This window comes from Carassius gibelio, chromosome B10 (assembly GCF_023724105.1).
Source record: "Carassius gibelio isolate Cgi1373 ecotype wild population from Czech Republic chromosome B10, carGib1.2-hapl.c, whole genome shotgun sequence".
NCBI classification, from domain to species: domain Eukaryota; kingdom Metazoa; phylum Chordata; class Actinopteri; order Cypriniformes; family Cyprinidae; genus Carassius; species Carassius gibelio.
The window spans coordinates 17,898,571-17,922,609 of NC_068405.1; the positions used below are offsets into that span (position 1 = coordinate 17,898,571).

General features: G+C 37.7%; 3 protein-coding genes across 4 annotated transcripts in view; all 3 read left to right on the plus strand.

Moving 5' to 3' along the window:
* The first annotated feature begins 524 nt into the window (after positions 1-524).
* LOC127966452 (malate dehydrogenase, mitochondrial) lies at positions 525-4,821 on the plus strand. Its single transcript, XM_052567421.1, has 9 exons — positions 525-725; positions 2,210-2,378; positions 2,749-2,832; positions 3,063-3,172; positions 3,328-3,453; positions 3,577-3,654; positions 3,920-4,019; positions 4,207-4,358; positions 4,514-4,821. The coding sequence occupies exons 1-9, from the start codon at positions 663-665 to the stop codon at positions 4,643-4,645; spliced, it is 1,014 nt and encodes a 337-aa protein (XP_052423381.1). The 5' UTR covers positions 525-662; the 3' UTR covers positions 4,646-4,821.
* Positions 4,822-6,579: 1,758 nt separating this feature from the next.
* Positions 6,580-12,273, plus strand: LOC127966453 (uncharacterized). Its single transcript, XM_052567422.1, has 13 exons — positions 6,580-6,907; positions 6,997-7,085; positions 7,219-7,315; positions 8,188-8,471; positions 8,733-8,896; positions 9,006-9,152; positions 9,383-9,463; positions 9,545-9,647; positions 9,748-9,803; positions 9,895-10,003; positions 10,110-10,194; positions 10,325-10,469; positions 10,598-12,273. Exons 1-13 carry the CDS (start codon positions 6,776-6,778, stop codon positions 12,100-12,102), a joined length of 2,997 nt encoding a protein of 998 aa, XP_052423382.1. The 5' UTR covers positions 6,580-6,775; the 3' UTR covers positions 12,103-12,273.
* A 329-nt stretch (positions 12,274-12,602) lies between these two features.
* LOC127966454 (ryanodine receptor 1-like) overlaps positions 12,603-24,039 on the plus strand; it is a 47,725-nt gene continuing 36,288 nt past the window's right edge. Inside the window, exons 1-29 of one of the 2 annotated variants that reach the window (XM_052567424.1) lie at positions 12,603-12,806; positions 15,831-15,950; positions 16,045-16,146; positions 16,293-16,313; positions 16,582-16,656; positions 16,762-16,840; positions 16,932-17,044; positions 17,122-17,221; positions 17,319-17,415; positions 17,524-17,598; positions 17,687-17,843; positions 17,947-18,111; positions 18,291-18,412; positions 18,618-18,810; positions 18,927-19,062; positions 19,171-19,266; positions 19,488-19,606; positions 19,693-19,826; positions 19,915-20,156; positions 20,235-20,427; positions 20,681-20,897; positions 20,980-21,084; positions 21,238-21,341; positions 21,416-21,499; positions 22,063-22,222; positions 22,542-22,689; positions 22,792-22,997; positions 23,186-23,360; positions 23,441-23,649. In XM_052567424.1, the coding sequence (XP_052423384.1) occupies positions 12,759-12,806; positions 15,831-15,950; positions 16,045-16,146; positions 16,293-16,313; positions 16,582-16,656; positions 16,762-16,840; positions 16,932-17,044; positions 17,122-17,221; positions 17,319-17,415; positions 17,524-17,598; positions 17,687-17,843; positions 17,947-18,111; positions 18,291-18,412; positions 18,618-18,810; positions 18,927-19,062; positions 19,171-19,266; positions 19,488-19,606; positions 19,693-19,826; positions 19,915-20,156; positions 20,235-20,427; positions 20,681-20,897; positions 20,980-21,084; positions 21,238-21,341; positions 21,416-21,499; positions 22,063-22,222; positions 22,542-22,689; positions 22,792-22,997; positions 23,186-23,360; positions 23,441-23,649 (3,795 nt within the window). In that variant the 5' untranslated portion in view covers positions 12,603-12,758. Of the gene's footprint in view, positions 12,807-15,830; positions 15,951-16,044; positions 16,147-16,292; positions 16,314-16,581; positions 16,657-16,761; positions 16,841-16,931; positions 17,045-17,121; positions 17,222-17,318; positions 17,416-17,523; positions 17,599-17,686; positions 17,844-17,946; positions 18,112-18,290; positions 18,413-18,617; positions 18,811-18,926; positions 19,063-19,170; positions 19,267-19,487; positions 19,607-19,692; positions 19,827-19,914; positions 20,157-20,234; positions 20,428-20,680; positions 20,898-20,979; positions 21,085-21,237; positions 21,342-21,415; positions 21,500-22,062; positions 22,223-22,541; positions 22,690-22,791; positions 22,998-23,185; positions 23,361-23,440; positions 23,650-24,039 lie in introns of those variants that run through there. The other variant, XM_052567423.1, reaches the window with a different exon arrangement.

The following is a 24,039-nucleotide window of genomic DNA, read 5'->3' on the forward strand; positions in this document are numbered from 1 at the left end:
AGTTTACTAAGGCTTATGATGATATTATACTTAAAGAATGATTTTCCTGTCTCTTTTTTTCCATTGTATGTCAATGCAGTGCTATTTTGTATTTGTATTTATTTTGTCTTGGAATAAAAAAAAAAAAAAGGAAACACGATTCCTCGCTGCATCTTTAGTAAGTTGTGAGGAACACTTATAGTTGAAACTGATTATTTATTATAGGTGGATTTTATTATTATTATTATTATTATTATTATTATTATTATTATTATTATTATTATTATGTAACAAATTCAAAGACAGAAAAGACAACAATGATGGTTTACATACATTACTCCAAAGCATGCATAATGTGGATGGATGAACTCTCAGAGAAAAATTTCAATGACGTTTCACCCAAACGGACCAATCGACCGCCAGAATGTGAAAGAGTAGGCGGTGATTAACTCCGCCCCTTTGAATGTGACTGACAAAAATTATATTCAATCATAGCACTGCATACACATTGCTACACCAATCAGAGACGGCCAGTTGCTCACAGCGTCAATCAAGTTTGGCTGCGCCGGAGGCTCGCTCTCGCCCCGCTGTCTTGATAGAGGACGTTGGAGTCACAGTCAGGAGGGGTTCTATATCAAATATTAATTTTAAAACAGCAAGCACTTACAGAAAATCCAGCCAGCATGTTCTCCCGCATCGCTAGACCAACCGCCACCCTCGTCCGGAGCTTGTCGACGTCCTCCCAGGTAAAATCTCATATCTGTGAACATGCGATTTCGCTAACAGTAGCCTCCATGATTTGTATGACTGTGATGACGTTAATATGTCAAACTGAAATTAATACAGTGTACCCCCTCCCCCGCCCCATACTAATTCTTATTTCTTAATTAGCCATAGACTACAATAGTATAATTGAAACTAAGTTAAGTAAACCTACAACGTAATTTGGAGGTTACCTTGCTTGGCATTTAGCTATCACAGTGACAGTGTAGGTGTTGCAACATAACTAATTTCTTAGTCATATGGTCTACATGTTTATGGAAGTTGGAAGGATCATTAAGTATTCCTTATGAGACTGTTCAAATTATGTTATCTTGAATGAGAAGTTTTTCTTTCAGTCGACCTTGCCATCTCATTTAGATCAACCTGTTAAGAGGAAGTATCACTTTGACTCACGTACACCTTTGAAAGGTCATTACTGTAATCAGCTACTTGGCTCACTGTTGCATAGTAAATAAAACAAAGTGTCTTAATCTGTAATGAGAGATCAAGCTTAATGCAGCTTTAATGTTGTGAACAGCAAGGCCATGGGAAAAAGCTAAAGTGCTACAGAGATGCTGTCAGTTGTGCCATCTGATGCGTATTATAAGGCTTATACAGGAGGTTTTGGGAACACACAAAAAAAAATTTAAACAGTGAAAATAAATATTATTAAATAAGATTGGTTTAAATAAATGCATGTAAAATGTTTAGTTAGTGAACAAATAGTAAAATAGTTGCTTATTATGCAAACTATATATGAAGAAACAATAAGTCTTAATAGTACAGTACTATAGTGAGTAGAATTTAAAAAATGAATGTAACATAAAGTAGATATTTTGCAAGTAATATTTATACATTAACAATAACATTTCGTTGAATCTATATACATTAAAATTTAGAGGGTCCTTCTCATGAGTATGATAATATTTGTGAGTCTGTGGCATTAAAAATTTATATATATATTTTTTATATAAAAGTCTTTGACATTCTTTTTTTTAACATGATGCAAAATAAAGCATAAGCATAATGTAAAACTAATTAGTTTGTTTGCTTCTCTAAACACATCCATATTCCATACAAACTTCCTTTGCACTGTCTAAACAATAAACAGAATCCTTAATCACTTGGTTTAAACCTTGTGTTAGAAAAAAATTACACTGGCTTTTTTCCAGACTAAAAAGGTCCCAAGGTAAAGATAAAAAAATATGTTGTGAGTGCTACCTACATGTGTAAATGCTTATAGATGCACACAGTTTTTACATTTTGCATTCAGTGGTTGTTCTATATTTTTATTTAATCACTTTTTAACTGTCAGATTATGATTAATGATCCATCTTTAATGTATTTAATGCACACAACAATACAAAGCAGTACATTTATTGGCCTGTGGAATCAAAGGGCACTTTAATGATAAGAGTAAGGTGGATCTTCATATATTGTGACACATTGCAATTTTTTCTCCTTGCAGCACAATGCGAAAGTAGCTGTCCTGGGTGCCTCAGGTGGCATCGGGCAGCCCCTGTCCCTCCTGCTGAAGAACAGCCCTTTAGTGAGCGAGCTTTCGCTCTATGATATTGCTCACACTCCAGGAGTGGCTGCTGACCTCAGTCACATTGAGACCAGAGCCACTGTCACAGGTACAGAGATGGCTTCAGATCCTCAAACCCCTTAGGTTGGGCTTAGTCATTTTTTGAGTTTTGATTAGTTGCAGAGAAATCATATTTGCAACCTTAAAGTTGAAATACAGTGAAAATTCACCCCATCTATTTTCTTAATACATCTTTTTGATTTTCTAAAAGATTCATCCATGTAATTTTTTGTAGCCTGTAGTTTGTTAGTAAAATTTTAACTGGGAAACAACAGACTGGTCATGTATGCCAGACTTCAATCATTTAGATCACTTAAAGCTTGCCAGTTTCTTAAAAGATCTGAAAAGATCTTCTGCTGCTTTCAAGTCATTGTGACTTTGAATATGTCTGCTATAGTGTTCACGGTCTTGCATTGCAGGATACATGGGAGCAGATCAGCTGGGTGCTGCACTGAAAGGTTGTGAAGTTGTTGTCATCCCTGCTGGTGTCCCAAGGAAGCCTGGTGGGTATATATTACCTCTGCTTTATTTATTAAGTGCATTAAAGTCAGCATGGAATGGCATTTGTAACCCATTTTATTTATGCATATATGCAATATATGAATTCAATATAAACTATTCATTGACTTAAACATACAAGGTCTTGGAGATGTAAATGGGCTCAATCATAAATCCAAAAATTGATAGAAAACCACCAGATTTCTCAAGATTGTGCTTTTCGTCTTTTTTTTAGGTATGACCCGTGATGATCTGTTTAACACCAATGCCACCATTGTGGCCACATTAACTGATGCTTGCGCCCGTCACTGTCCTCAGGCCATGATCTGCATCATTTCAAACCCAGTAAGTATAAGGCTGAGATCTTACTTTATACCTGCTCAAAGGCCACAAGGTTTTATAGCATTATAAGATAATTATCTGTTTTCCATTACGATAATTGATAAATGTTCCTAAAGAAAAATAGATTTCATATTGAACTTTGATACTGTGAATTTCAGGTGAACTCCACCATCCCGATCACTGCAGAGGTGATGAAGAAACATGGCGTCTACAACCCCAACAGAGTCTTTGGTGTCACAACACTGGATATTGTCAGAGCAAACACTTTTGTTGCTGAGCTCAAAGTGAGTTCTAGAAATACAAGATTGATAGAAGAAGAATTGATTTTTAAGTGCAGATTTAATGTCATCATCAGAAAATATATTTGCACAGTCAGCCCATTGTCAACATTGCTGTAATATTTCCAGGGCCTTGATCCCGCCAGAGTCAATGTGCCCGTTGTTGGAGGACATGCAGGAAAGACCATAATTCCTCTCATTTCACGGGTAAGGAAACCTTTTAGTACCTAAATTCAAATTTATTTCATAAGCATATGAACAATATTATATCACAAAAACTAGCAAGACAAGCTGTGACAGGATATTTTGTTGGTTGTTGTTTTGTTTTGGTTTTTTCCTGCGACATTGCACTGCATAACCCCGCCCACTGTGATATCTAATTGGTTCAAAGTCCTATACCATGAACATCAAATAACTGATTGGCTGTGATTGCTTTTGGACAGATTTAAATTTAATTTTGTGTTGTTTTCAGTGTACTCCCAAGGTCGAGTTCCCTGCAGATCAGCTGTCTGCCCTGACAGGTAGGATCCAGGAAGCAGGAACTGAGGTTGTGAAGGCTAAAGCCGGTGCAGGTGAGAACTGAAGTTTTATGTGATGTATGGCTGCTTGTTTGTTTTTGATTAAGAACTCTAAAGTTTGGTTCCTTCATTGCCAGCATTTTAATTGTGCGGATACTCACTTTGGTGAAGTAAAATACCATTTACAAGATCTGGAATATGAATTTAAATGTGTAAACTGAATGTATATCTTTTTTTATAGGCTCTGCCACTCTCTCAATGGCCTATGCTGGAGCCAGGTTCACATTCTCCCTTCTCGATGCCATGAATGGAAAAGAGGGTGTTGTTGAATGTGCATTTGTGAGATCTGAGGAGACAGAATGCAAATACTTCTCTACACCTCTCCTCCTCGGGGTAAATCTAGCTAGACGCTCTTTAGATGTTCCTTCACCTTATTTTCAGATCATAGAAGGTCAAAGTAACAACCAGTAAAATAGACTAAGTTTGTTAGTTTTTTTGTTTTTGTTTTAATGAACTTAATAAAAATTTAATTAACTCCCTTTTCTTAGAAAAACGGCATTGAAAAGAACCTTGGTCTTGGCAAGCTCTCTGCGTTTGAGGAGAAGCTGGTAGCTGAAGCCATGGATGAACTGAAGGGCTCTATCAAGAAAGGAGAAGATTTTGTTGCAAACATGAAGTGATCTGTGCTTGTTGCACACTACCTTGTGAAATGTCATTTATTTAATAATCTGAAATCATTGTATATCAACAAGGTTTCCCAAAAATGTATTTTCATCATGTTCAAAGACACTCAGTCTTTGTACGTTTAAAATGGTCAAATCCAACCATCAATAAAACAGTCTGTTTGCCAACTCTATACGACTTTGCATTTCATATTATTATTAATATTAAATATTGCTATTTTGCTATGAGATCCTTTTATTGACTTATATTTTGTTGTTGTTGATAACTAGTTGCAATTTGAGTGACACATAAATCAGTGTGAATTAATTTTACATAAACAGAAATGGCTCTGAGTAATCCTGTTGTCAGAGAGTGTGTGTGTGTGTGTGTTTTTAACAAAGATCCATATTCTATTAATTCAAGTTTGTATGATTTATTCATTAAAAAACTTATGATTACTGCAAATCTACCCCTTAGTTGTATCGTTTGAAAATGGGGTGCTGGGTAAAAGAAGTTGAAAGCATCTTATATATATATATTACTTTTGAAACTTTGGACCACGTCTCTGTCTACATGGCATCACTATGTTCTGTCATTCAGAAACATGGCTTTTCATACCGCTGCAATGCTGATGACACTCTACCTCTTATTCCATCTTGATGATTCAATGGTAGCTACTTGCATCTCAGATTGTCTAACAGACATTTCTTGATGGATGATGGACCATCACCTTCAACTCAACCTTGCTAAGACAGAACTGATTGTGGTTCCAGGAAACACATCGTTTCATCACAATTTCACCATCAAGTTAGTCACATCAATCATAACTCCTTTAGAAACAGCCAGAAACCTTAGAATTATGATTGATGATCAGCTGGCTTTCTCAGACCACATTGCTAAAACTGTCTGTTCCTGCACATTTTCTTCAATCAACATCAAGAAGTTCACGCCCTTTCTTTTGGAACATGCTTCATAACTCCTTGTTCAAGCTCTTGTTCTGTCCAGGCTGGAATATTGCAATGCTCTCTTGGCAGGTCTTCCAGCCAGTTCTATCAAACCTTTCCAATTAATCCAGAACGCGGCAGCAAAATTAATTTTTTAATGAGCCAAAAAGAATACGTCACACCTCTGTTTATCAATTTGGACTGACTACCAATGGCTGCTCGCATAAAATTCAAGGCATTGATGTTTGCCAACAAAACTACCACTGGCTCTGCACCCATTTACCTAAATTTATTACTTCAGACTTATGTGCCCTCTAGAAGCTTGCATCCTGCAAGTAAACGTCGCTTGATTGTGCAGTCCCAAAGAAGCACAAAGTCACTTTTACGGACTTTAAAATTAAATGTTCCCTCCTGTTGAATGACCTCCCCAACTCAATCCAAGCAGCGTAGGCCTTAGCCATCTTCAAGAATCGGCTTAAAACCTTTCATCTTTATTTGACCCTCTTTAACACTCACTATTCTAATTCTATTCTTAAAAAGAAAAATTCTAACTACCTTTCTAATCTTTATTTATTATATTACTTAAAAGCCCTTGCTACGTGTACTGTGTTATGCTAACTGAGACTTGTTATAGCACTTACATATTGCTTATACATTGCTCGTTTTATTTTTGATTGCTTCCACTGTCCTCATTTTTAAGTCGCTTTGAGTAAAAGCGTCTGCAAAATGATTAAATGTAAATGTAAATGAAACATGCAGATTATAAAATATATAATTATCCAGTTTATTGTACTTAAAAAAAAATTAAATGGGTTCGGTCACGTTATCCCAAATGACTCTCTATTTTACTGGCATAAAACATAAACCATGCCTTCATCAAGTTATATAAATCAAAACAGGATGATTTTTTGTTGTGTATTCAGTACACAAAAATTGTAAACGCTGAAAAAATACGTTTTCTAAATTCTTGTCTCACGTTGGCTTATTTGCGTAAGGTTTGCTCATTTGCATACGTGCGGAACGTCCTGCGGCCAATCACTCACAGGAGGTTTGTACGAAAACATCGTCTCCGCTTCCACCACCGTACTAATTAGTCACATTTTCCGTTTCTATGACTTTACTGTGCCAGTATATTAACAGATAATTACACAAAACATTCCGAATTTAGACTGAAAGGTATTTTGGTGTACAGACCGTAGAATAATGGCTGGTTTAACAGATGAGCGTTTGCGCGTGGTAGCGATTATTCACGCGCTCAAAGCTGTCGGTATCCGTGTGAAAAGCTGGAAGAACTTTCTAAACGGAGATTCAAACGGTGAACAAACTTTTACTGAGGTAAAGACAAAAAAAAGTATGAAACTCCATGCCTTTATTTGTAGCTTAAATATATAGCATCGTTGTCATACGTTGAATCTGTCTCTCAGGAGAGCGCGTCTCAACGCTTTGCTTTTAGCCGTGACCTGCACTTGCTCCCTCAACATGAACTGTCTGACATGGGTGGTACAGTACCTCAGTATGTATAACTTACTTTATTTAAAAATGTAAACAATAAAGAATAATTATGATTTTCACGTGGGAATCATGACAATGGTTGACAGAAACCGAGGAACCTGTGTTTTGTGTTTGTCTGATGTGCTGGTTTTCAGGTTCCTGGTGGAGGCCTGTGGCTATCTGTCACAACATCTGGATACAGAGGGTCTTTTCAGGAAAACTGGTTCACTGAGTCGTATTCGGGCTCTAAGGGTAAATTCCTTCATTAATAAGACTTTTTCATAACGCTAAGTCATTTTGCATTTAAAAAATATATACAGTGATTTATTCTTTTAGAGGATTACCACCTTTTCATTCAGGTACATGTTTTGACCTTATGTTCATATGTACTTTTTTAGTTACGGAATTTTTACTCTGCTGTTCAAAGTATGGAATTATAAAGTCTCTTGTGTTTACCCTTGCTGCATTTATTTAAACAAAAATACAGTTAAAATTGTAATATTGTGATTGTTTTTTTTAAAGAAAAAAATAAATGAACACACCTTTTTCCCCAGCAAGGTTGCATTAAGGTGATCAAAAGTGACAGGAAAGACATTTGAAATGTTACAAACATTGCATTTCTATTACAGATGAATGCTGTTGTTGAGGAAAGAATCCTGAAAAATTGTATCACAGTTTCCACAAAAATATTAAGCAGCAAAAACTGTTTTCAATATTGATAATAATAAGAATCATTATTAACTGAGAACAAATAATAATTGTAATTTATCACTAAATAAGCATTAGAATGATTTCTGAAGGATCATGTGGCACTGAAGACTGAAGTAACGTATTTTCCGCACTATAAGGTGCCCTTAAAAGTCTTTAATTTTCTCAAAAAACGCCAGTGCGCCTTATATATGGATCAAGGTGCTCTGTCATAATGTTGACATTCCCTTTAGCACAGCTCCATCTAATGGATGCATAACACAAACCCAGTCAAACGTTTAAAATAGGCCATTCATTGAAGATGCGCTTTATAATCTGGTGCACCTTATAGTGCAGAAAACTGTTTTGCTATCACAGAAATTAATTCCATTTTAAAATGGAAAGCAGTTGTAATGCCAAGTGCTTCTATTTCATAGGCAGATCTGGAGCAGGGAAAGCCCGTATTCCTTCCCCCGCATGCATCCCTCCTGCAGCCCTCGGATGTTGCCTCTCTCATCAAGCAATTCTTACGTGAGCTGCCGTCTCCTCTCATCCCTGCGGACCTCCAGATCCCTCTGATTCAGGCCCAGGGACTTGAGATGATACATGACCAGGAGGGAGCAAGAAACAGAACAACTCTGCTCATAACAGCTCTGTTTCCTTCATCCCACGCTCGTGCTCTCAGATACCTCTGCACCTTTCTGCATCAAGTTGCAGAGAGGTTTTACATTTGATTAGAGTTTGAAAATGCTTGTTTTTCTTTTTAAAGTCTTTTATACTTGTTGGATTTGTACATGTTAAAGGAATATTCTCTTATTTTTCTGTAATCTTTATGCTTTATTCAAATGTATTATTTTTGGTAATTGAGAGCATCCAACTGATGCTTTACATAGACATGCAGACAATGCACAAGCTCATTCTTAGAGGTCAGTAATGATTTAGTACTTTTTTTTTTCTTCCTTATGTTCATGTCTTTGATCAGAGGCAGTGAAAATAGAATGGATGCTACCAGTCTGGCAGTTGTTATTGCTCCTAACCTGCTTCAGTCTCCAACACCACCTTGCAAACTCACTCTGGACACAGAGAAACATTTAGACCAGCAGACATCAGTGATCAAATCTCTTATTCTTCATGCAGATCGTATTGGTAAAGATGCATTAGATTTGTATAAATAATTGGTTATCTGGCCATTTGCTGGTTTAAGCATCATTTTACTTTGTGTAAACTGAACTTGTGAATGAACTTTGTATATCAGGTGTTGTTCCATTGTGTGTGCTGGAGGCATCAAAAGCAACATTGAGAACTGAGACGCCCTCTCCTGCAGGTGGCGCTATGTATAGTAAAAGGACCGGACTCAGTGTTTACAGAAGCCTGAGAAGACAACGGAGGCGAAGTGTTGGTGGTGAGATTTCCATGATAAATTCTTGATTTTAATCATTTTTTATATTTAATTACTAATTTATGAAATAATTTATATGAAAATTAAATTAATCAAACTATCCTGAACAAAGAATGAAAGAATATTAAGGAGCACAACTGTTTCCTACATTAAACAATGTAAAAATGTTGCCTCAGGTTATACATACATGCATATATACGTATATATCTATCTATCTCAAAATTCTGTTTCAGAAATATTCGTAGATGCTTTTTCTAAATTGAAGCCATGTCGTACTCTTACTGGACCACTGATAGTTTTAGATGTCACACCAGGTGAGCCACTATATTTTTGTATGGCAAGTGTATTCATATAAATTAGTATCTCCTTATCAAAAATACTTTGGATCTCTCCAGTGACTCCTCTCTCAAAAAGCCCCACTCCTCAATCACCAGTAACAGTCAAACGCAAAGCCACTGAGGAATCACTTCCTGAAATTGAAGGGTCTGCAAGGAAAAGGTGATTTGCGACTTACCTGATATCAGTGGTGTCTGATTGTAAGACGACTTCACAGATTACTTGCAGGTAATGTATTGTGTGTTTTTTTCTTTTTGTTCAGGCGGTCTCTGCATGACCTAAGAGAGGACGCAGTGACACCCATCTCCCAGCCAGAAGGTAAGTCTATTTATGTGTGGATTTTAACAGCTCATCTCGTTATTGTTTCAGAATAATAACACAACAAAGTTGCTTTGCATAAATCTGCTAGAATGTGCAAGCAGTCATAGTCCCCTGGAAGAAAAGTGTAGAAAAGAAGATCCCATTCCTACCACTTCTAAAAAGAGAAACCAATTAAAAGAACAGCGGAAATCACTTGGGTATCGTGACTGCACTCTACACTATACTAACATTATCAAACCATTTGTGCATGAATTCTAATGTACAAATAGTAGCAGTCAGGGTTATCTGTTTTGGGGTTTTCAGGCCTCCAGCACGAGAAGAAAAGGTGCATCGGAGAAGAAAATCTCTCAGATTTTTCACTGAGTCCAGTGGCAACAACAGTAACCCTGTGTGTTTTTTATTTTATTTTTTGTTTTTTAACTAACTAATTGCCATCTTTTTTTGCCTGTGATTTTAGTTTTTACTTTGTTTTAACTATAGTTTTTCCCCATTCTTCTGACATGGTTCAATACTTATAGCTTTCAGTGACCCCAACCCACAAAGACCCAGAAAACTGTTTAGAAGAACACCAAGAACAGCCTGACAGTAAAAGTGGTTCACCACTTACAAATGCTGATGTATCTCCAAAGATACCACTTATCCTCATTGATGGACCAGGAGGAGGTTTGGATCAGTTTTTATGTATTTACTTGAATTATTTTTGACTATTGGCTGAATCATGAATATTTTCATAATAACTGACATTAGTACATGCTATAAATCTTTTCCTGTTCTCTTTTGTTGTCTTGCAGTAGTCGTTGAGAATGAGGTGGATGATGACCCGGTTCTTCTCAACTGCACTTTTGCTGAAAGCCCTAATGACTCTCAAGTATCTTGCATTCAAAGACAGAACAGTGAGCAACCCAGTGATGATGAATCCTGGACTGTACTTGAAACTGAGGACTTTGTGCAGTTAGGAAAATGTGAGGTAATACAATCTGTCACTCAAAACAAGGAGTCTCAGATAAATGCAAGCACAGAAGTAGAGAATGAACGAGAGGTGAAGCAGCCAGAAACCCAGCCTCGTAAAAAGTCCAAAAAAGTGAAGAAGAGCTCTAAGAACCGATCCCGTCCTCGTAGATCCATAAGCCTACCTGAGGTGACATTGGAGTTGTGTACTGATGAGATGCCTGAGTTGGAAAAAGAAGTTGGTAGAGCGGAAACTGAGATGGATAATGCTGTCTGGCCAACGTTTGCAAGTCCCACCCTTTCAAATGAGCAGAAAAAGGTGTGTGTCAAAGAAATGCAAGAGCCCAAAGTTAAAACTTTTAAGAATTATAAGCAAGACAAAATGACAGATTCAACTGTTGGTTTCAAAAGACCCCATCTGCGTTTGTCCATGGCTGAGCGACTTCGAGGCTTTAGTGCTTTGACCTTGCTTCTCCGGACATCACGCACAGCACCTCAGTTTCAGGAGAAACCCCAGGAAGCCCTTCAGAGGGGACCCACGCGTCTCCGGAGACAAGGTGCTCGAAGGTTCAGTCGTTCTTTCAGTCATGAGGGAGTGCCAGAGAGACCACTAGAGCAGAGCCCTGTGGGATCTCCACCAGTAAATCAGGCTTTTATAGGTATACACAATGCTAGCCCTGATTCAGGTGTGGAGTCATTCGATCATGAGCCGATTATTGATTTTAAACATCAAGAGGTGTGCAACATGTCACAATATTACCCTAACGTTCCAATGACAAAAGATGTGGATGTGAATTCTCTGAGCTCGTTGGAGAATCCAAACCAAGATCCAGGTTTGCCCACAAGAGACAAAACTAAAAATCAGTTTCCCTGCAAGCAAACAGAGCTGGATGTCGAGGAACTTGACCTTCATAAACTATTGGCTCAGAAGTGCCACATTGGTGGTCATGGTAAAGACGGTCATCAAGATTCAAGTGTTCCTGCAGAAATTCTTAAACCTGATCTTGCGTCTCCAATGTCCTTCGAGCAGACGGTGCCATTGAAACCCTTTGAAGACACAAGCTCAGTCGAAGACTTTAAAACGGATCAAGTCTCTCCTCTAAATGGAAGTGAAAAGGAAACTGCCTCATGGCTGAATGCCAGTCCTCCATTTGTGTTTCCAAATTTTGCTCCTTTGTCATATGTTGGTGTGATTTCTGAAAATGACACATGTAACCGGTCACCTTGCGATCTCTCCCCTCCAGCCTTTCAGTTCAGGCATGTGACCGCAAGGAGGCACTACCGAGACTCTCCCCGCTGGCCCTCTCATGAGGTGCGAATGTCTGCTTGGAACCCGTTACCACTTTAAACGGTTCTTAAAATTTTTATTGGTTAAATATTAGTTCCCAATGACTGGGATCTGACATTGGATTGTATAATCATTTATTATTTATTGAACAATGCTTTTATTTGTGTTTTTATGTTTGTGAGCTGTCACAAATTTTCTTTGTTCTTAATAAAATCAATTTCAGTAGTTAAATTTTTTTGTTGTTTTTATAGAAGATCAGTTTATTAAATTTTCTCTTAGAAACTGTATAACAAAATATTGAGTACTTTTTACAAGCTGAGGTACTTTTACTTTGTCATTTAATTTTTGTATCTCAAGCACCGATCAAGTTCAGAGAAGGCATTAAAAAGGAAGGTTCATTGTCACTCATTAAATAAAAGCTTCAGTCCCTGTTGTCATAAAAAGATATTAACAACAGTATAATTTAATACGAAGTAGCCAAACCAAACAAAGTGATAACTTAGTTTAATGAGGCTGGTGCTCCTCCCCTTTAATGCCGAGCAGTGAGGGGAAACTAAAGAAAGTGGAGCTCCCTGTCAATCTCTCTGAACCACCTTCATCAGAGCCGATGACGCCCAGTACTCCCACACAAACCGGCAATCTGTCGTCTTGAGTGGAAGAAGGAAAGAGAAGGGACCACATCCTGACATCTGTACGGCTAGTAGATCTTCTGCACCATGGCAGAAGGAGCAGAGGGAGAGGATGAAATCCAGTTCTTACGAACAGTGAGTTATACTTGACAATGCCATACCATACCTCTGATTAATTTGCATAACTATACCTTATAGTAAGAATGTGATTATACATTTTATATAATACACAGTATATTACACTTTAGAAATATTTTGAATGAATGTAAATCATAAGAAATCCTTGTTTGAAGTGTGGAAATCTTGAACAAAACGCTTTTTATATTAAGTTGACCACATTTTGACAGCTTTTCTCATGCCATTTTTATGGATGTTTTTGGATGAATGTGGAGTGGCATGACCAGGTGTGAGTCTTTGTTGTCTGTTTATACAAGGTCCAGTGCAGAGGTTAGATTGTCACTCTTTGAAACAGGATTTTACACCGTTCACCGAAAGAATCAAGAAGGCAACATACTGCCAAGACTAAAATATAAATCTAGACTGTAGACTAAATACGCAGGGTGAATACTGTATATGAATTTAGGATGTAAGTATGCGGTCCGTTGCTGCTATAATATATGGTTGCACTCTACTGTATATTGTCACACTTCTGTGGAGAGAGGAGCCCATCCTTGACCTTAGTGTTGTACATGCCTGACCTGGTTGTGTTGGGGTTATTTCAACATGAGCATGTTATTAGTTGTCCTTGCCAGAGCTAAAACTATCCTGTCATTGATGCACTGAAAGATTTTAAAACAGTATGGAATTCATCATAGATCGAGATAACTAGTACTGTTCTACTGTTGTTTGAAATGCTGCTGTCTGTGTGCGCTATAGTCTATATACAGAGATGGCATTAGCAGCTTTCTGGGCTTGTCCTTAACCAACACCTGTTTGTTTCAGTCTATTTAAAAAGTCTGTTACATGTCCTTCTACTTTTATGACAGCCTCTAGAGCTTTTCGGTTCATATTTAGTGCTTTGTTTGATTAACCGGAACATTTCAAGAACATAATTTAACTGTTAAGTGGAGAAACTATACTACCAGTCAAAAGTTTGGAGACCATTTTTATTTGTTTGTCATGATCTGAAATTCTTGAAATTAAGTTTGTAGAAAAATATGACTTGTATGTGATTCTTGTGATAAAAAGTCAATTTTTTTAATCGTGTTAAAAACAAGTTGTAATTGATGGTGAAAGAAAATTATTATATGATTTTACTATTATTCTAAACTGTGCAGGTGTGTCTGAACTTTTGACTGGTATATGTATTTCAGGATTCAGAACATTTTTTCATTTAAAGTTTTATTCTGGAGTGATTGTTCAACAGGAGTCAGATGGCTATTCTCTCCTTTAGACTCTGTGCTAATGATCTTTTGACTGTCGTTAATGAACAGACATTTGTTCGTGGCTCAGTTTCCAGTCAGCACTGTCGGTTGATATGTCGTGATGTATTCTGGCTCGGGAAAATTGCATGTAGCAGGTGCTATAGCCTGAAATAGAGGGACCGGGAATGAGGAGGAGGCCAGGAGAGACAAGTAGAGGAGAAAGCTGATGGAAAAAGAATTTAATGTTTGTGTTAATGTAATTACATAGCATGGCTAATGTTTCAAAAAGTGACATGATAAAAAAAAAAAAAAAGTGTTCTAAATCTTTTTCTTTATAGATGTAGATTTTTGTGACTTCATGTTAATTGATTACATTGAGTACTTTTAAGTAACTTTATAATATCTAAAAATTTACGAATTCCCATAAATGTAAAAACCTAAATAAATAAATACTGTTGTAAAAAATGTATGCAGTCTTCAGTGTCACATGAATCTTCAGAAATCATTCTAATATGCAAATTTCCTACTTAAGATGTTGAAAACGGCTTATTATTATTTATTTATTTTCCAGAAATCTTTGAATTTGAAAATTCAAAGGAATATTATTTATTTTAAAAGGAAATCTTTTGTGATCGTATAAAAGCCTTTATTGTCATTTTAAACTATTTAATACAACCTTGCTGAATTAAAGTATTAATAATTATTGAAAAAAACCTGACCCCAAATTTTTTAACCTTAATATATTTCCATCAACAGGTTTAAATAGGTTACATTTTAATTGGATGATGTAAATGAGATAAACTCTTATTCACTTGAAAATGCATTTCCCCTTTCACCCAGTATAAATACATATTCTGACATTTATTCAATTCAAAAATAATTATTATTATTTTTGTGTTCTCACAATGACTATATTGTGAAGTGCTGGGTCTCAGGTTGCTAGCAGCATGTGTCAGTGTGGACAGGGTTTTTCACGGCCCACTGGCTTACATTCCAGCCCTGGAATATCTCAGCAGATGACACACTTACATACATAATACACCGTCACTAATCTGTCAAGGACATGACCTGCCCCAATTTCTTTAAAAAGGCATTCTTACATTACATCTTTATAATGAAATGCTGACAATAGAAATTGCATAAACATGACATATTTGTACAAAACATCATATAATTTGAACTGAATCAGTGGAGCAATTATGAGGCTGTCTATCAAATCAAGACTTTTGAGGTCACCTTATATGGGAATAGAGTTACAGACGGCGGGTGCTGCACATAAAAATGAGTAGCACTACCACAGGCTTTATCACGATGTTCTACTAAGAACAATAATTTCACTTTCTCATAGAGCTTAAATATATTAAGGCAAAATTCTAACTTCGAATTTCAAACAGGCCTCATCTAGGCCTCCTCAAGTGTTTAGGCTGTAACCTGAGCCACATTCAGGATTAGATGCATGCTGCCCTGATCAAGGCTACAAATGTCATGTTATTTAGCAGCAGCATGTGCTATGAACATACTGTTACAAAGAAAACACTGATGACTTGTCTAAAGCAGTATTTCAGGAAGTGTAAACATCTTAACAGACATCAGATTGGACTCCAAATCAGCAATAGAATTGAGATATTTATTGCCAGTAGTTTTGATATAAAAAAAATGCATCAAAAAAACAATATTGTCTTGAACACAAAGTTAAAAGTTCTATTTTGTTTGCTTTTTAAATATTCTAAAATATTTAGCCTTATTTATATATTTAATCCTAAGAGTGATGTCTTGACATCCATTTTCTTTGTAGGATGACCAGGTGGTTCTACAGTGCACTGCTACTATCTTAAAGGAGCAGATCAAACTCTGTCTGTCCTGTGAGGGTTTTGGGAATCGCCTGTGTTTTCTGGAAACTACATCCAATGCCCAGGTTTGCTTTTCATCGATCTCATTCAGAATTTATTAAATATTGTATAAGGCTTTGGATTGCCAGTTTCCTGTACACTTCTTTCTTGCCATTCTAGAATGTTCCTCCTGATCTGGCGATATGCTGCTTTATTCTGGAGCAGTCCTTATCTGTGCGGGCCCTACAGGAGATGCTGGCTAACACAACTGAGCTTAATGAGGTCGGTTCAGAGCACGTACTTCAGGTCTCAGTCACCTACAAAAAAAAGTTCATTTAAGTTTGAAACAGCATGAGGCTTCTCCATAAAAGTGTACATATTTGTAACCTTAAAATGTTTGAGTCCTCCTTTTCTTTTGCCTGTTTTAGGCAGTCGATTTGGATAAATGGGTAGGTTTCTCTTTGTGCCTCGAAATGTTCTTTGAATTTAGCTTATTCTTATTGCTGTGTTTCTAATATAGCCGCATAGTCATTGTGATGCTAAACACTGTCAGAGTGTCCTTGTCTTTACTCACCATAATGTTTTATTAATCTTTTGTTTATTAGTGTGTCAAAAAACTGGTCTTGTTGGAGTTTGAAAAGTAACAACAGAGAGGCATATAGATGTTTATACATTTTTTGAATTGTATATAATCATGTTTTTCCACCTTCTTCCAAGTCTTCACAAGGAGGAGGCCACCGCACGCTGTTGTATGGCCACGCCATCCTGCTCCGACACACTCACTCTAGCATGGTGGGTCAATCTGAATACACATATACATTACTAGATCATCACTACAGGGAAAGAGTCATTCAGCCTATCTGTTTTTACTGATTGACATCTCTTTGCATGACGCAGTACCTCAGCTGTTTGACGACATCAAGGTCCCTCACAGACAAGCTGGCCTTTGACGTGGGCTTGCGTGAGGAGTCGACAGGTGTCTGATTTCTGGTGGATCATTATCACAAATGTACTTGTAAATATACAAAAGGGAACTCTGATTAAAAGAGGTCCATATCTTCATTTAGGCGAGGCATGTTGGTGGACCATTCACCCTGCATCCAAGCAGAGGTCAGAGGGTGAAAAGGTCAGGGTGGGCGATGATCTCATCCTGGTTAGCGTGTCTTCTGAAAGATATCTGGTAATGCTCATCTCCACTGTATGTAGTCAGCACAGTCTCACTTTTAGTTTACCTTTAAAAATTTGTCCCATCAACAGCACCTTTCCTATGCCAGTGGAGACCTCATGGTGGATGCTTCTTTTATGCAAACTCTTTGGAACATGAACCCAGTCTGTTCTGGCTGTGAGCTTGCAGAGGGTAAGCAACTAATATTGATATGCATTACGGAGATTACCAATTTCGTTGTATTTACAACAAATGTAATGCAGTATTTTGTGATGTTCCCTTTGTGCAGGGTATCTGACTGGAGGGCATGTTCTGCGTCTTTTCCACGGGCACATGGATGAATGTTTAACAATTCCTGCTGCTGACCAGGGCGATGACCAGAGACGGTGAGATATAAAACCATACGCTAATGTAATGTAAACAATTTAATGTATTTTTTTTCAGTGAAAACATGCATCACAGTCAATCGTTTCTTGTTTTTCATGATTTTTCAGAAATGCACACTATGAAGGTGGAGCCGTGTGCAGCCACGCCAGATCTCTGTGGAGGCTGGAGCCTCTTCGCATTGGGTTGGTGCTATTTGTATACATCAAGAGCCTTAACAAAAATATACTTTTTTTCTTTCTTTCTTTGAGCTGATGTTCAACCTGTACACAGGTGGAGTGGTAGCCACATGAAGTGGGGTCAATCCTTCAGAGTGCGTCACATCACCACAGGCAGGTATCTGTGTCTGGATGAAGAGAAAGGACTCCTGCTTGTGGATGCGGAAAAAGCCAATACAAAGAACTCCGCTTTCTGCTTTCGTGCTTCAAAGGTTTGTATACCGCTCTCAGCTTCATACATTAGTCTCTGGGAGGCTGGCCTTTTGAAAATATTTTCTATCAATCTTTGACGTCAAACATCATGTGAATGAGTAGGAGAAGACGGAGGTGGCTCAGAAACGTGATGTGGAGGGAATGGGGATCCCAGAGATCAAGTATGGAGAGTCCATGTGCTTTGTGCAGCATGTCTCTACCAGCTTATGGCTTACATATGCCTCGGTGGATGCCAAATCTGCTCGGCTGGGGCCATTGAAAAGGAAGGTACAAATATTAATCACATTATTGCTGTTTTACTGTATTAAATAAATGCATACTCGGAGATCATAAGAGACTCTTTTCCAAAAAAAGAAAAACAGCAATGTAAATTCACTCTAGTCAGGCCTAAGACTGCACAATTCAGAGATTTCACCAGTGCTAACATGTGTGCTTCTTTTTCTTAGGCTATACTTCATCAGGAGGGTCACATGGATGATGCTCTGACTGTGGCGCGTTCTCAAACAGCAGAATCCCAGGCTGCTAGAATGATCTATAGCACAACAGGACTTTTCACTCAGTTCATTAAGTAAGAAAAATCCTTTCTTAAACCAGCTTATAGTGGTTTAGTCTGGTCTTCTAGGATGAAAGGAAAAAAGTACCCAAACACCATCAAAACAGACCAGCTTAGCCAGACTTGGAGACCAGATAGATAGGCTTGTGCTGAAAAATGTTTTTTTTTTAAATCAAGGCTAAATATAAATATGTATTTGTTAATTTGTGTTGTCTGACAGGGGTCTGGACTCTCTGAGAGGGAAGAGTAAATCTCCAGGCACATCACCTCCGTCTTTGCCTCTAGATGCCGTGGTTCTGTCCTTGCAGGATCTCATTTTCTATTTCCGACCTCCAGAGGAGGAGCTGGAACATGAAGAGAAGCAGACCAAACTGCGCTCCTTAAGGAACCGACAGAATCTATTCCAAGAGGAGGTTAGACATGCTGGCAAATATATACTGTATAATTTCATTTACACTAAATCCTATATTGTCTTTAACATTTACAAAAACATACGCACATAGTTACCAAGGTCTGCTTTGTTGCACAGGGCATGATCAGTCTTGTATTGGACTGTGTTGATCGGCTGAATGTCTACAACACTTCAGCCCACTTCTCAGAATTTGCCGGGGAGGAAGCAGCTGAGTACTGGAAAGAGATAGTCAACTTATTTTATGAGCTGTTGGGTATGGTTGCGTTTACTAATGATTATAACATGGAATGCATGCTTAGCCACACTGTTTTCAGTGTTTTTAGAAAAATGCAAAGCCCTTACTTTTTTTTTTCTCCTATAGCATCTCTGATCAGAGGAAACAGGTCAAACTGTGCTTTGTTTTGTGATAATCTTGACTGGTTGGTCAGCAAACTGGACCGTTTAGAGGCATCCTCAGGTAGGAAGCCATAATTGATTTAAAAACAGAGGCCGTTGAGATTTATTTAAAAGCTTTTTTATGATTCTTTGATAAATAGAAAGTTCAAAAACCTTTATTTGATATAGAATGTCTGTACTTTAACACTGGATCAATATAATGTGTCCTTCCTGATTGAAAATATTTTTTTCTTAAAAATGTCTTTTAAACGGTTGTGTAAATGTGCATATTTTAACTGGCAGGCATTCTGGAGGTGCTGTATTGTATCCTTATTGAAAGTCCTGAGGTGCTTAACATCATCCAGGAGAACCACATCAAATCTATCATTGCACTTTTGGACAAACATGGACGCAATCACAAGGTTGATCTCTCTTCGTAATCAAGATTGAAACTTTTCTGGACTGCATCCTTCAGTCGTATCTGCTCTGTTGTGACTTTTCATTGTAGGTTCTAGATGTCCTCTGCTCTTTATGCGTGTGTAATGGTGTTGCCGTGAGGTCCAATCAGAATCTGATCACTGAGAATCTGCTTCCAGGGCGTGATCTCCTCCTGCAGACCAACATCATCAATTATGTCACCAGGTCTGACTACAAACCAAATAATACATCGTAAAAGAGCTATGTAGATTAGTTTGTTTGGCATCTGGAGCTCATGTTTGATGTTTTGCAGTATGAGACCCAACATTTTTCTGGGCACATGTGAAGGCTCTACACAATATAAGAAGTGGTACTACGAGTTAATTGTAGACCATGTGGAGTCATTCTTGACTGCTCAGCCATGTCACCTTCGTGTTGGCTGGGCTTTGACCGAGGGTTACAGCCCTTACCCTGGAGGAGGAGAGGGATGGGGAAGCAATGGAGTTGGAGATGATCTTTACTCATATGGCTTTGATGGGCTACATCTGTGGACAGGTGAGGATTACCCTCCTTCATCTGTTCCAGCACACTGATATCCCACTGCGGTCATCTAGAACATTATGCTCTCGTTAGGTCGCGTACTACGTCAGGTGGCCTCATCAAATCCACACATTCTCGCGGCTGGAGATGTGGTGAGCTGCTGTTTGGATCTGAGCGTTCCTAGCATCTCCTTCCGGATCAATGGACATCCCGTTCAAGGCATGTTCGAGAACTTTAACCTGGACGGTCTCTTTTTCCCTGCGGTCAGCTTCTCAGCTGGGATCAAGTAAGAGCCAAGCTTTTAATTTCAACACAACAATGTTAACTTTGAATCTCAAGTTCTGTTCTTGGAGGGCCGCTATCCAGAAGAGTTTAGCTCTAGCCTTTATTAAACACTGTTGAACCAGCTAATCAGAGTCGTTAGGATCACTAGAAACTTCCAGGCATGTGAGATGCTGCTAAACTCAGCAGGAAAGTGGACCTCAGAGAGCAGAATTAGACCTGACTTAATGGGACAAATTCAAAAATGTGTTCCACAGAGTTCGGTTTCTACTTGGTGGACGGCATGGAGACTTTAAATTCCTTCCTCCTCCTGGTTACGCCCCATGCTATGAGGCAGTTCTGCCCAGAGATAAACTGCATATTGAGCCCATTAAAGAGTACAAGCATGACTTTGATGGGGTCCGGAACCTTTTGGGACCGACCCAGTCTCTTTCCCACACTGCCTTTACCCCTTGCCCGGTGGACACTGTGCAGGTAGGATTTCATAAAATGTAGCTAAAGAAATATATTAATAAAGTGAGATCTACTGATTTTGCTATCTAAATTATTTCTGCAGATTGTACTTCCTCCTCATCTAGAGCGGATTAGAGAGAGACTGGCTGAGAACAGCCATGAGCTATGGGCCGTCACTCGAATTGAGCAGGGCTGGACCTATGGACCGGTCAGTCTATGACTACATAAGATAAATATATCATTAAAATACTATGTGCACAATAAACATATTTAATATATAAATAATCTGTCTTTTTGTCGATTTGTCTCTGTATGAAGTCAGTAACTCAATACTGTCATTCTGCTGTCTACACTCTTTTAGTTTCGTGATGACAACAAAAAGCTGCATCCATGTCTAGTGGATTTCCAGAGCCTCCCAGAGCCTGAGAAGAACTACAACTTGGCAATGTCCGGAGAGACACTGAAGTGAGTGAAATACTGAGATTTGACATGTTTGTTTCTGTCTGGTTAATTAATCCCTGTTTCTCTGTGTTGTATAGGACTCTTCTGGCTTTAGGATGTCACGTTGGAATGGGTGACGAAAAAGCAGAGGAGAACTTGAAGAAAATCAAACTTCCTAAAACGTCAGTACTAGAGAATATTCTGATAACCACTAATCATGAATATGATTAATGAAGTCTCAATTGCTTTTGCTCAAAAATGTATAATTAAATACATTATTATTTTTTTGAAAGAAATAAATCCTTTAATATTACAGCAAGATTGTTAAATGTTATCAAAATCAAAAAGGTAGGACTATTACATTGTTTTAGAAAATGGTTTCAGTTAAATTATTTTATTATTCATCAAAGAATCCTGAAAAAAAATCTTTGTTTCTGCAAAGGTATTAAACAGTATGGCTGTTTTCAACATCAAATCAGCATATTAGAATGATTTCTGAAAGATCATGTGACACTGAAGAATTTAAAATTCAGCTTTGGCATCACAGGAATTAATTAAATTTAAGAATTTAAAAGTTATATTTAATTGTAATAATGTTTCACAGTAGTTTTTGATTGAAAAAAAAATCAGCCTCTATGAGCATAAGATACTTACCGAAATTCAAACTTTTGAACAGTACTAAACATGTAAAAAAAAAAAAAAAAAAGTCTAAACTTAAATTACTTTTATTTTTTTTTATTCTTAGATATATGCAAAGTAATGGATACAAACCTGCTCCTCTGGACCTCAACCATGTAAAACTGACACCGAATCAGAACACACTTGTGGAAAGACTGGCTGAAAATGGACACAACGTCTGGGCTCGAGACCGTGTTCATCAAGGATGGACTTACAGCATTATTCAGGTAGGGCTGCACGCTTTTTTCAGGAGCAACAAAATATAACAAATGACAAAAATAAGGAAAAGCACAAATGCATCTAGAGCATGGTTTATCCTTTACAAGTCTTTTTTCAGAGTTTCCATTTTTCAGATTTTTTTTCTTGTTTTTGTTCTTCGGAACTCGTCTTTAACAATTTTCTGACAGAAATACTCTTTCCTAAAATCTTTTGAAAATGTTAAGATATACAATAATAATTATAAATCTAGATTTTTTTATGAGGTTAGCATTTTAATACCTGATCTTCACTGTAGGTCTTGCTGCATCTGTTTCTGATTTGTTTTAGGAAATTGTGAACAAGCGCAACCCCCGTCTTGTGCCATACAATCTACTGGATGAAAAGACGAAAAAGACCAATCGTGACAGTGTATGTGCCGCTGTACGCACTCTGATTGGCTATGGCTACAATATTGAGCCACCTGACCAGGAGAGCAGTGAGTCTGTCCATCTAGTCATTTACCAAATCAACCTCTTCAAAGGCAACTTAAAATCATACAAGGAATTTTGTATTTGTAAACTATTAGTCTCTATTTTAGGTGGCCATGGGGCTGGCAGTGGTCGGAGTGATAAGATCCGTGTGTTCAGGGCAGAGAAATCCTACGCTGTAACCCAAGGCAAATGGTACTTTGAGTTTGAGGCGGTAACATTGGGAGAGATGAGAGTTGGGTGGGCAAGACCAAGCGTCCATGCTGACAGAGATTTGGGATCAGATGACCTGGCCTATGTCTTCAATGGGTTCAAGGTACTTTAATGGAAAAATTTAGCATTCTTAGGGGCTTCTTTGTTTTAAGAACTTTCTACTGTTGTTAATTGCACCTAATGTGTTTACTGTCACTTTTGACCAATTTAATGTAGAGTAAAATATAAATATCTTTAAAAATGAAACTGAAGAGTACTGTATAATATAATATATCTGATTTTGAACCCTAGGCTCAGCGTTGGCATATAGGAAATGAGCCGTTTGGCCGGCAATGGCAGTCTGGTGACGTGGTGGGCTGCATGATTGACCTGACGGAGCAGATCATCATGTTTACTCTGAATGGAGAAATGCTTATCAGTGACTCTGGGTCTGAGATGGCCTTCAAAGACATTGAGATCGGAGAAGGTGAGAGTCATGAAGAGGAATAAGATTGAGACATTAGTTGCTGTGACATTTACTAATATGTCCGTTGTTCTCCTGAGCAGGCTTCATCCCTGTGTGCAGTCTGGGGCTGTCTCAGGTTGGCCGTATTAACCTTGGGCAGAATGTGAGCAGCCTGCGTTACTTCACAATCTGCGGCCTGCAGGAAGGTTTTGAGCCTTTTGCCATCAACATGAAGAGAGATATTACCATGTGGTTCAGCAAGAGCTTGCCCCAGTTTGTGCCTGTGCCAACAGACCATCCTCATATTGAGGTAAAAACGCTCTGAAAATGCCTTATTAATTAATGTGAATCTCAGCTGCAGGTCTTTCCTTTTCTCAATCAAGTGATGTTAAGTTAAACTAAAACTATTAAAAATCATCTTCATTCATTAAATCAAAGCTGAAATAAAATAAATTATGAAAATTAGATGAAAAACTTTAATGAAAATCAAAAATGTTGTGGATAATATTGCAAATAACTGAAATAAGATAAAGTACTAAAGTGATTAAACCTGAAACAGAAATCGAAATAAAAAACTAAATTGGATATATAAAAAATAATAATAATACATGACAATTACTATAACTTAAACAAAATTTAAAATGAAAAATGAACATATTAAATATTCTTCCAAGTATTAATATACGCTAAAAAAGCTAAA

Excerpts from the sequence above, each read along its gene's own strand:
- LOC127966452 (XM_052567421.1), top strand. The coding sequence starts at position 663 with ATGTTCTCCCGCATCGCTAGACCAACCGCCACCCTCGTCCGGAGCTTG. Across the intron at positions 3,454-3,576 it reads CTTTTGTTGCTGAGCTCAAA|GGCCTTGATCCCGCCAGAGT; the intron begins GTGAGTTCTAGA and ends TAATATTTCCAG. Across the intron at positions 3,655-3,919 it reads TAATTCCTCTCATTTCACGG|TGTACTCCCAAGGTCGAGTT; the intron begins GTAAGGAAACCT and ends TGTTGTTTTCAG.
- LOC127966453 (XM_052567422.1), top strand. The coding sequence starts at position 6,776 with ATGGCTGGTTTAACAGATGAGCGTTTGCGCGTGGTAGCGATTATTCAC. Across the intron at positions 9,464-9,544 it reads AGTTTTAGATGTCACACCAG|TGACTCCTCTCTCAAAAAGC; the intron begins GTGAGCCACTAT and ends GGATCTCTCCAG. Across the intron at positions 10,004-10,109 it reads GAACAGCGGAAATCACTTGG|GCCTCCAGCACGAGAAGAAA; the intron begins GTATCGTGACTG and ends TGGGGTTTTCAG.